Source organism: Coptis chinensis, chromosome 1, assembly GCF_015680905.1.
Source record: "Coptis chinensis isolate HL-2020 chromosome 1, ASM1568090v1, whole genome shotgun sequence".
Taxonomy (NCBI): Eukaryota; Viridiplantae; Streptophyta; class Magnoliopsida; order Ranunculales; family Ranunculaceae; genus Coptis; species Coptis chinensis.
Window position 1 is genome coordinate 30,243,462 of NC_141456.1, and position 12,660 is coordinate 30,256,121.

Sequence of the window (12,660 nt, forward strand, 5' to 3'; positions counted from 1 at the left end):
GATTGTATACACATTGGTTACTATCTTCCTAAGATGACATCTTTTGTTGGTTGAAGCAGCAAAACATCACGGACCATAGTCCAAATCCACACACACACAAGGCACACTAATTAGGAGCAAGAAGGATGACAAATATTATGTGTGATGAGTGACTGGGTCTTCTACATATCCATCTTAATTGTTGAATAGTATACCATTTGCAATTGTGCGTCGACCCAAGTTGAACAGGAGCGTTCGACCAACCATCTTAATCAGAACTTTTAGTTGGCAATCTTCAAATGGATTTCCTTATTGCGTCCTCGGTTGAGGTGCGTTGTTTGATAATATGAACAATGTGAACATGCTTGAAATTGAGCACAACGAAAATAAAATAAAAATAAGGAACTGAAAAATTCCCATGATAATATGATCCTTCCGCATTTTCTTTCACTTACGTGTGATCGTATAAATTTGCACGCTCGGTCATTAAATTACAACAAATATGACAACATATATGAACTTCTAATTAATATTTTTCTCAAAATTGGGATGTGTGCATCTCACCTACGTCCATACATGATAATTTACACTAAAAATACAATGGAGAAACACACTGAAGAAACATGCCAACATCGCATTCTGGATTCTGGAAATAATACCATGTTTGTCATTTGAACCCTGTTTTAGGAGAACAACACATTTTGAGTAGACTGCTTTTGATTCTCTTTCTGTATTCCATCATCTTCCTTGGTGGGCAACAACACATTCAATTGCCTCTCTAGCTCCAAAACAGTACAACTGACATTCAGAATATAGGACTACAAAGTTTGAGTAGGTGGAGCTCAAGAACACTGAACTGCCTGTCTACTCAGAAACAGCATTTGCAGAACTCAATAAGATAAATGTCATGACTGCTTTTGATTCTCTTTCTGTATTCCATCAACTTCCTTGGTGGGTAACAACACATTCAATTGCCTCTCTAGCTGAAAAACAGTAAAAGTGACACATTCAGAATATAGGACTACAAAGCTTGAGTGGGTGGTACTCAAGAACACTGAACTGCCTGTCTACTCACAAACAGCATTTGCAATACTCAATAAGATAAATGTGCGCCTTCCAAAAAAAAAAAAAGATAAATGTGCAACAGCAAAAATGTGCAATGCAAATCAATGTCAAATGGCAGATCAAACAGCTGATCACATCTCACTCCACTAGATACCATTAAATGCCTTCATCAAGCATGATGCATCAACCAATATGTCATATAGTGAAAGGGTAACGAGCCTAAAAGAGCATCGACGAGACCAAGTCAACAATTATTGGAAGTGCTAATTTGACATAGCCTCCCCACCTTTTTGGCTTCATTAGGATAGCACTCTGCACTTTAACTGTTCCAACAGTTTTAAGTTTGTGACAGAAAAATAGGCATCGAGCACAGTACACCGAACTACTCTAAATGGCAATGTTTAACCAAATTGCCATAACGAATTTATTAATAGGTGTGTCCCCCTTCAATCTCGCTTTCGAAACACGGAAGACATACAATAATCCATCAACGGGCCACACTGGATATCATGGATTTTGATATAACACAAGATTAGCTAGTATTCCAACATTGGGGAGGGTAGGGCTGTCGAAAAACATTAATTTGTATATGTGCCTTGAAAAATTATGCACCAATTACGAGTACCATGAACTCCAATTTTATGTTAGATCTGTGGCGTATCACTAAATTTAGGAGAGGACAGTTCTATATTTTTATTTTAATTGACCATACAGAGGTAATTTAGTCATTTCAGAGTAACAAACCATGACCAGTCAACAGGGATTGACCCTCCAAAATAAATATGTGGAGGGTACCATCCAAATCAAGCTCAAACTGTCAGTTTCGACGTAATGTAAATCTTATTATGATGAACTCGGGGTGCTGCTACCTAGGAGTTTGTAGACCACTTAAAGTTGACAAGTTTTGCCCTATATGCAAATTTCAACAGCAATGAAACAGTCCAGATCAATGAGACTCGTTCATTCATTCACTACGATTAGAAAGGAGATGCTCACTAATCTACACACATAAACAACGCCACAGGGAGACAGATAAAAACAAAAAGATTAATCACCACCTGAGCGTTTCTCATTTTCAGTCTCTGCAATTCCTCAACTATACTTCCAATGCTGACAACAACAAAAAGAAATTCAGTGCTGGTGAACCAAAAAATAGCAAGTGTCAGTTGGGAAATCAGTCCGTCTCATACCTTTGTTGCAACTGAATCACTTGACTTTGGAGTTCTCTCTCTCTTGCAGAAGCTGGAGATCCTTGCATATTCTAAAAATTCAATATCATCAATATAGATAATTCCATTCGAACACAAGGCATATTTCTTTTCAAGTGTTATCACGCAAACAAATATAAATAAAAACTTCTCTTTATACCTGTGAAAGGTCACTAATGGGAGCTTCAGCAACCTCAGACTGAGGACCTGTATCATCCAGAATATGATCAGTTCAAAAGTCTTAATACATGAATGACGATAGTTATTACTCTAAAAGAAAATTTATTCAAGCAGTACCAGGGCTTTGCTCTAGATATTTAATCAGCTTAATAATTTGTTCCTGTCAGCATTGCCAAGAAGAAATGTCAAGAGTGGGAAAGGCCAAGTAAAAAGATATACAAGTAATGAACAACACAATTGAGACAAACCCTCTGCATGTTGTTTTGCTGCAATATATATTGCAGTGATGGAAGAACTGAAGCAGCTGTAAGAGTGGGAGGAGGAATTGTTGAACCTCCAGAAAATGGGGTGACCATGCTGTTTGTAGCACCCTGAAGGAGAAACAACAGAGCAGATAATCACAGACCAATCGCCACACACACATACACATACACAAACAAACAAACAAACAAATAAACAAAATTACACTTCTTATCAATTGTGTTGACAAGTCAGGTGATGCTTATCCATACAATTAACATAGAGGGCCATTTATCTCCATTGGTGGATTTAGAGTTCACTTCACACGTTCGCTCTAATGTGTGGTATTCATTTAAAACTGAAACCAGCACCACTTTAAACTTTTAAAGGCATAGGGGGCAGACATTCAGGAGTATTTTTAGCTATAAGGGACTTCTGTGCACTTGACTAAAGTTTATATGGAACATTCACTCTGATAACTTTGTACTTTGTAGCTAGTGGGAGGATTTCATGGTTCGGAAATCACGATTGGAGTTCACTTGGGGTGGTTGTTTTAACTGATGTACTTTTTTCATGTTGTGTCAGTTGTAATCTCAACCTACTATAAATATTTTATCGGTGAGAACATTTTTTATTTTATTTTCTTGATAGGCGAAAACATTTTTCTTCCTTTGTTTTTTTTATTTTTCCAGTCAGTAAAGTATATACAAAAAAGATAATGGGAGCTGTAGGATGAGATACTAGAAGTGCAAAACAAAAATCAAAATAACCACAGCAGACAGCTCATTTACAACTGCCAACAATGAATCTTATCTGAAAATGAAACTCCAAAATGGTGTGTCCCTCGATTCCTCCCAAATATTTGACCCAAGAAGTATCAAACCTTTGAATGAGATAATCAGCTTCTCCCCCAAAAGTGAGATATATCCTTGAAATCTCTCTCACTTTCCTCCTCGACCACAGGTACATGATAGCAAAGGTATAATTTTCCACAATATGCTACCCTCAACTCCCTCAAGGGAATATGAACCCTCAAGAGCCAGAAAGCTAACAATTCCTTCAACTACCGGGAAACTCTAACCCACACGAGACTGACAAACAAAGCCACACGGTCGTGCCATAGCTCACAAGTACAGACAATAGAAGAGAGTACGATTACCCGACTCCCCAACTGGATACACGTTAATGTGCCATAATTCTTCTATATGCATTACCAACATGGAAAACAATTTTTCTGATGTTGAAACCTATGTTACATGGACACGACATATTTCATAAATAATCTGTGTCGGGAACGCGTCCACGCATCCATGTCAGACACAGTACACACATATTATAAGTGATATACATCAAATTTTGGTATTTTTCACTGTCGAATACAACGACCGCACGCATCTGTGTCAATATAACTAAGGTTGACACTAGAAATGTTGTTTCTTGTAGTAACACTACTGATAACATTGATGAGTGAACGATAAAATGACAGAACTTTTTGAACGTACATTAGCTAAGACCTACTGCCAAGGACTAAAAGAAGAGGGACAAACAGGATTATGCACCTGAGATCAATTAAATTTTTCATTTTTGTCTTCTATTTTTGAAACTAAATGTAGCTGCCTTGAAAGAGTTGCGATAGGTTTCTACTATTTAGTGATAAATCTTGTTCTAATTTACAATTATAGGAATGAGAATAAAATGTAACTTCTAGAAAGAGATCATTTATAACTTGCATACACAGTAACCATGACTAACAAATACCTAAAACAAATGTTCTCATTTTTTCCAGATAATACACGATAACAGTTTCACATACCTTGGGACTGCGATCCGCTGACATAACCTTGAAACGTCCCTTAAGCTGAACAACTGTCCCTTCCGAGGTATCCTCCGCTGGGCAATAGCAACCAGAGAAAAGATGAGGATGATATAACAGGGGGTAGAAAATACAGAGAGTCAACAGATATGACATACCAGAGGTGAACTCATTGACCTCCCGCTTTTGACGATACAAAGGACCACTGTAGTTTCTCTCCACTTGATACTTATGTTGGGTACAGTCCCTTCAAAATATTGATGTCAAAACTGTTATCTTATAATATTTTCTGGAAGTAAAGAGAGCCATGGTGCAGAAAATTGCTAGAGGCAAATTTTGGTAAAACCCAATACTTTTAGATGCAATTCAAAGCGATGCAAAAGATATAATAACCATTTAACGTGGATAAAAAACACGGTTAAATTAGACAATATAACAATCACCAAGCCTCTGTTATAATTGCCTCCAACTTGGTTCTCCATGCGCAAAATAAGCATATTGACGTTTTTAACATATTATTCATTTTCCATTAAGAAGGTTCTGTATAGTTCAAGTATAACAACTATTGACCCAGAAGTCTCTATTGAGTAGCTGCAGACATGTCAACCAAGTCTAGTAGTCGTACTGGCTTTTAGTCTAGTCTTATCGAAATGGGTTTGACTAATATCTTAACTCAACCTTGAAGGGGAGTATTGAGAGTGATTAAGATCAGCAGGAATTAAAATCAGTATATTGGATTTGTCCACATCAGTGGGGTTTTAATTGTCTAGTTATGAAGGGCATATATGCAGATTATTTAATAGGGATAAGTCCACATTGTCCCTTACCCAATCTGGATCCTTCCTTTCTATCAATTAACAGATCGTGACAGAAGTGTAAACTTTTTAGAGAAACAATACCACATGATCAGTTCTATAATAAAAACGTGTGGGCTGATGTTGCTCTACCACACATGGTTTTTTTGAGACCAGGGAAAATTTCGCTTCTAAGTACATAAATACAAGTGGAAAGTTAACAGTCGACACCCCAATTCAGAAATTGATCTTGTTTTAACATGCCCAACTTGTCAGCCTACATAAATTTGATACTAATCAACGCATAGGAATAACAATTACCCAGTAATGCTAGATTGAAATACCTGCCGCCAATGCCGTTAATATTTCTTGAAGGGTAAAGCACATTTTCACTCGGGGTCTTTTTATGTTCTCCAGGAATGACAAACTGGGGCAAAGAGCTACTTCTCTCTAACAAGTCGCTATGATTTTTTATTCTTTCCTGCTCCTCGGCCCTTGGAGATGACTGTTGTTCAAGCGTTTGAGAAGAATCTGTTTGAGGAGAAACTTTCAAATCTGGGCAATTTGCATTCACATCATCCTCACCAACATCAAAACAACCTCTGCAACAACCAAACGTCAGCATAAATTCCACAAAAAATTTAGACAGCTCAATTTCTGTTTCAACTACCGTGTGGTTGTGGTGATGTAAACTAAACCGTGGAAACAAGAGATTAGGTGATCTCCAATTAAAATTAACAAACTCAAATATTGTAGTAAACAACATTTGTGTGAATCTCTGCAATCAATTTCAATTAAATGCTGTGAATTGCCATTATGCCATCTCTGCACTACAGAGTTTCTCAACCAAATGGAATTGGTGGACTTGGAAGTACATGAAGAAATAAACATACTTGAGTGCCCGAAGAGGAAGAGTAGGAAATGAAGCGAGCGGATCCTCCACATTCTGAAGATCGTTGAGTTCATCCTGAAATAAATAGAAGGTTCTTTAGAGCCAAAAATATCTTAGATTCAATCCGAAGTTGGGACCAGAAAAATTTCTATTAAAGACATGTTAAATAGTGATTATTCTGGTTCAGTAACAATACCTCTTGCTTAGGTGCAGAATCAGAGCCGTTAGACTTTATTGGGGACAATGTCTGTTCTGAAAAACAAACATCATCATATCCATCATTATGCTTGTTATCTAGATCGTCTGAAGGAATTTCATCAAAATCCTGAATCTGCAAAAAAACACAGCAGCACTCTTGAAAAAATATTCATATCACTTGGTTTCCACATAGTTTGACGAATATGGACCAGAATTAACAAAATAGTCATCCAACCGGATATTGGACCTCCTTACAAGTGCAGCCTGAGTTTTTAAATCCTCCAGATTAAAATTCCATGCACTGATTCCTCGTATGTACTCTTGCTGCAAGGAGAAAAGAATTTCAGCACAGGATGTCTATTTTATCAGCAATATGAACACAATATATTTCCAAGTGAGACTACTACTTCTGTACAATTTGAAGCATGCCAAAAGGAAAATATTCATAGTAAAAGTTCTTCTACTATCTACTGTCACAAATTACAAAACAGACAGCTTCTCTTACATGGAGGAGAAAGGTCAAATAACTTAACTTTTGTCAAGTCCAGTGCTCTAATATGTTAGGAAAAGTACGAAAAGCTTTTGCAATTTAGCCTTGTTGTTTCAGCAGAGAAGAATCATCAATTTTCATATGCAAATTCAAGTCAAGAAATAGACATACACCCAATTCCATAAGCCACCAAACAACAGTCATACAAGCTCTAATCAACAAGTTTGAGAAGTGATCTTGCTCAGGGACTCGTCAACTTTATCACGTGGACAAACGATCCGTTTGCCTTGTCTTCAGAGCTTTAAAAAAGGTAGATGGCAAACCATCGCTAGTTCACTACCATAAAAAACTGCACCATGGATGTAGAAGTTTTGCTTGATAAATTAATTCAGAGCCATAATCCGTTCTCTATCTTCAACTATTAACATTACATGCTGGATGATCGTCAACGTACATCATGGTAATCTTTGTTTAGCTCTCCCTTCCCTTCCCATGCAGTTTTAATAATACAGAAAGACTTTGGACAGAACTTTGTACGCACTTCCAATTGGACTAATAGATGACCCTAGGTTAAATACTAACCCAACCTCTTTTTAGAAACAATAAGGTGAAAACTGTGGTTTAAACCGTCCAATAAAAAGAGTGTTATTGTAATCACTTCCCTCAAAGATGTTCACCGAGAAAGTACAAACACTTTTTATGACGCCAAAGTAGGACTTACTGGATTCTGGGGCCTTGTCCACTCCAAGACTATGCAACGAAAATTATATAACATCCCACACAACAAACCTTATAATAACGAATAAAAAATAAAAGAACCAAAGAAAAAATAAATGACAGCAATAAACTAGTTAAACGACATTTAAGGTTAACTAAATCTATATGAGACTTTACCTGTGATAAGTGCTCTTTATCCCCATACATTGGCTTGTTTTGTACAAGAAAGTTGGCCTCTTTCGTCTGAAATCATGAACAAAATTTGTGCAAACTAACTGAATTAATATGACCTGTCTACAAAAACAAACAAACTAGACCCAGTAAACAACATGATAAAAGCCACACCTTTAGCTGCCTAAAACGATCACCTAGTGGAGGGAGACTGTCAAGAATTGTCTTAGTCAGGTACTCATGCGGGCGTGCCTGTTTAAAGAAATGGTGCTTCAAAAGCTTCTCTGCACTAGGGCGCTTCTTTGGATCCTTCACTAAGCAAGCAGCTACCATTTCCTTAAAGGACTAGAAAGATCACAATCAAAAATAATATTAGTAAGAAAAAGTTTAAAAAATCTACAAGAAAAAAAACTCCTTACAATATCAAACCTTTGTAAATCTCTTGTCCCTTTCATAGTCGAGGCCTGGTGGAGCATTTTGTAGGGTCATCAGCAAAACCTGTCATACGGAGAAAAAAGTAAGAAGTGAATTAAACTAATTCTCCCAGCAAGTGAAACGACACTTTGAGAAAAACAAACAGGAAAATCTCATAAAATTGGAAAGAGTGCTACCTTCATCGGTGGATACTTGGAAAATGGAGCATGACCATGAGCAAGTTCAAGTGCTGTGATTCCAAATGACCATATGTCTGCTCTGTTAATGAAACAACAAACTTAAGATGGGACTAGATTAAAAAGGCACTCCTTTAAATAAGAGAATATATGGTATGTCCACTCACTTAAAATCGTATCCATGTAACTGTTGCATAACTTCAGGGGCCATCCTATAAAACAGAGTAAACATGAAAGAAGCATGAGTTCTAACAAATAAACCAATGCACCTAAGCAATATTTCAACTAACAATAGTATCTCAAAGAAAAACCTTAAAAATCATGAACATACCAGCATGGAGTTCCAACAAATGTATTCCTCGAGCGTTGTCTATCCCCAGTGTCAAACATGCATGCAGAGACCCCAAAGTCTCCTAACTTGATAGCACCATTAGAATCAATCAAGATATTGCCAGCCTACAAAGACGAGAAGGATTTTAACCATGTCACATTCAGACTAAGGGGATAGCGATAGAACACTCTGGTCTCTAGAGAATTAAAAATGTTTTGATAAAAGATAAAACTACTTTATTTAAGCAAACCCAATATACTAACTAATTAACTGTATAAAAGAAACCATGATTAACACTGTATTATTTATATACTTATAGCAAGAGATATAAATTGAACCCGAGACACTATTCACAAGAAGATCATGTAGAGAATTATCTTATCTCCTCCAAAAGAAGATATGCTTTTTACAACATTTGATATATCAGAGAAGCAACAAAACACATACCTTCTAAAGGAGATGGTAGGATATGAGACCATATTTTTAAGAACATGCTAGACATAGCAGACACTTGTAATGATAACTATCTAAGGTTAAATCACTGAAAAAGATTGGAATTTGGTAACTTTAATAAAGACATTATACCTTAACATCTCTATGGATGTGTCCATGAGAGTGGAGATAAACAAGAGCTTTAAGTACTTCGCGCAATAGTGTTGCAATAACGGGCTCTTCAAATCCTTCTGGGTAAGAAGTTTTCATTATGTGAAGACACGAACCACCAGCCATGTATGGCATTACGACCCAAAGACTATGGTCACTTGTGAAAGAGCAATGTGCTCGTAATAGATTTGGATGATCAATTAAGATCATGGTTTGCACCTCGCGACGAATACCATCCTGTATCAACAACATAAGAAAAATTAAAAATACATCACGGAAAATCATAAACTGGTCATGTTAAACCATAAGTCATAACTGTGTTCATTCACGGTAAGGATTCAGTAATCAGCCTAAATGTGGCACATCCAAATAGCAGGTCCTCTGAGATTTTAAGAACATTGTGACATAGAGATGACATGGAACATGGTCGGTAAGTTAATGTAGTATGTCCACACTAGGGATTTATAAAAAGAATACTACAAGTAAATGACATACAATATGTAGTTTTAGTAGTTAGTATAAGCAAGTGTCAAAAGAAGTTACGGTTGTGGTAAAAAACTCATAATGTACTCGAAAACATATGCAAAGCATAAGCATCGAAAAAAGTTATATTATCAGATCGACTACGTACAAAATCATTGTTGCATCTTTCCAGGTCCAGAACCTTAATAGCAACTATCTCGTTAAGTGGAATGCAGAGAGCCCGATGCACAGTGGCACTGAAACCTTCACCAACTTCCTCATATAACTTGTAATATTTTGACTCAACTGGAAATTTCTTTTCATATGTATGTTCCATGGTTTTTTCTCATACCACATCAGTAACATACCCTGTACATCTAGAAGTTCCAGAACACATAAATGGTTGTATAACTAAGGAGGTTGCAACCAAACAGCTGAGAGGCTTCTTCCCAATTTGGTCGCATTTTTCCCTTCTCTATATCAAACTGTCATTTATGTAATTACAGCCAAAACCATTCAAAAGCATAAGCCTGCCAGCATCCCTTCGGATCATTATTCTCGTGTCAGACACCATGAGCGTCAGATTTGGTCCAACAAACACGGTATAGGCCTTCAACAGAACAAGATCAAACTCAACAAATCACTTTAAGAGGTGATCAACGCCAATCTTCTCCACATAAGCCAGATAGAAATAGTACGTGTCAAGTATGAATCTGTGGAATCAAAGATAACACCCTACTTAGAATACCAGCAGAAAAGCACTAGCTCAAACAATGAATAAAATTCAACAATTAAAATGGATCAGAGGGCATAAAGTATATGTGTGTGCATGTGTGGAATCGTCTTTTTCAGCCCCCTTCATGTGGTCCGGATGACAAGAAGTTAGGGAATCCTCTGTGAGATGACTTCAACATCCTCACAATAGTCCATTCCTTCATTTATGACCATATTAATTGGAGTGTTCACAAAGAGAAAAAAAAAACCTTTTTTGCCCTAAATGACACAAAATTTACTCATATTTGTTGAAATTATATCCACAAAATCAACCCATAAAATAGTGGTATAGGTCCACTTTTTGGAGTGGCTCTCTCTGTCGATGGTTAAGGGGGCTTTTCTCATTCTTCTCAAAAGATGGAAGGATGAATAACAAGCGGTCTCTGATATGAGAAAATACAGTTACCTTCACACCCTCAATGCTTCTTTTTTTCTATTAGGGACGCAAAATTGGCCTTAGATGGTCCTAATCCAATGTTTGACAGCAGCTATCAAGTAAGGCTCTCATTATTCTGTCAAGGTAGTCTTCTGGGACTGATACAATCACTCCCTTAAAACCACGGAAAAAATGGTCACCCTAACATTGCATACAATGTGTTCACAAGTGAACGCTTTCTCTTCTTTTGATCCACAGATTCCTCAAAGTAACCACCTCCTTCAATTTAAACATGTTTTCCCCCCAAATCAATATGAAGAAGCTCTAATACATCTTTGGAAACATCTCATGATATGTCTCTAAATCTAAACCATCCAAAAATACATATACCAAAAAGGAGTCAAAAGTCCATGGGCATATCTTAGCTCATCAATACAAAAGGAGTTGAGGTCTACTAATTTTGAATGCAACTACAAATGAAGATTGACTACTGACTAAATACTATAACATTGGCAAGCTTCCCGACTTTAAAAAAAAAATGGATTACCCCTATTTCCAATTCGTCTGACTAGCTCTAATCCTTACTTTCTAGCTTTGCATCAATTGATTTAAACATCTATTTATTCAATTTATAAACTTTATCTATTTATTCACCTCAAAACAAGTTAACTTTAACAATAATAATCAAATATAATCAATCATATATAAAACAAATTCGAGATCTAAATTAGAAACATATATACCCAGTAAAACTGAAGATTGAAGATGGGAAAACAAAGGTCCACTTTGTTCACCGATCTTCTTCTCTTCTTCTAAATTTCTCCGCCGTTGAAAGGAAGAAAGAAAAAAAAAAATTTTATAAAGAAATGATCGTTGCCATTAACGAAAAGCGGAACGTCCTATTTTTCGCATCATTTATCGCAAATTGATAATTAGGAAATTTAGGATTCCGCTTGTTTTTTCTAATAATAATGAAATGGAATGAAGAGAGAGAAGAGAAATGTGGAGCTGCAAATTGGTTGTTAATAGAGGACGTGGGGTCCACGTAAGAAGAGATTTTTAATTTTATTTTATATTTTTTGGTGCTGAGTCAGCAGGGGGGTGGTGGAAGGAACCATCAACCGAGTGTGCGCTGTTTTCTGTGGTGGTTAATTTTGTCTTTTTGTGTGCTCGTGTGGTCAGTCAGTCAGTCAGCAGTGAAGGACTTTGATTTGGATTCGGAAATTTATTTCCGAGAAAATGTAATGACCGTGGAATCAAAGATTGGGTTTACTTTTTTTAAAGGGATTTTCTAAGTGGATCAGCAGAGACTCCGTACAAAGTTGTGTCAGGACTAAGGAATCCCTTAAACAAGTCCCACCCTAGTCGGAATTTTCCCTTTGTTGTTATAAACTAGAAAACCGCAATAATACAGTAAAGTGTAGACCGATAGTTAGATTCGAGTTAACAAATGTGAGGAGGATAAAAGATAATGATGATGTTGTTGGAAAGAAGAGGAAGAAGGTGGTGGTGGTGGTTGTGGTGGTAGGCAAGAGAGAAATCTCGGGTGAGTGAAATTGAGAGAAAGATTGGGTAATTTTAGGAAGAAAGAAAATGAATAAGAGAGTGTGTGACACTCACTTTTGTATAAAGCCTCGGTCAATAAATTTGAAAATCTCATAATAAAACGGTTTCTTTCCTTCTATTATATATACATATAAGGTTGGCTCCTAAGCGAACCATCCATCATTTTCGGACTTGGGTGAAAAAATTGAAA

General features: G+C 36.6%; 1 protein-coding gene across 1 annotated transcript; it reads right to left on the reverse strand.

The window, feature by feature from the left end:
• Positions 1-350: 350 nt before the first annotated feature.
• Positions 351-11,947, reverse strand: LOC147523393 (Protein kinase superfamily protein). The gene is made up of 21 exons (XM_086598423.1): positions 11,648-11,947; positions 9,924-10,467; positions 9,275-9,529; positions 8,690-8,814; positions 8,526-8,570; positions 8,359-8,440; positions 8,177-8,245; positions 7,922-8,092; positions 7,754-7,819; positions 6,625-6,693; positions 6,368-6,502; positions 6,173-6,246; positions 5,624-5,881; positions 4,644-4,732; positions 4,486-4,562; positions 2,681-2,803; positions 2,550-2,592; positions 2,413-2,459; positions 2,235-2,305; positions 2,103-2,154; positions 351-962 (listed from the first exon to the last, which is right to left on the reverse strand). The coding sequence occupies exons 2-21, from the start codon at positions 10,089-10,091 to the stop codon at positions 885-887; spliced, it is 2,097 nt and encodes a 698-aa protein (XP_086454549.1). The 5' UTR covers positions 10,092-10,467; positions 11,648-11,947; the 3' UTR covers positions 351-884.
• Between the last annotated feature and the right edge of the window lie 713 nt (positions 11,948-12,660).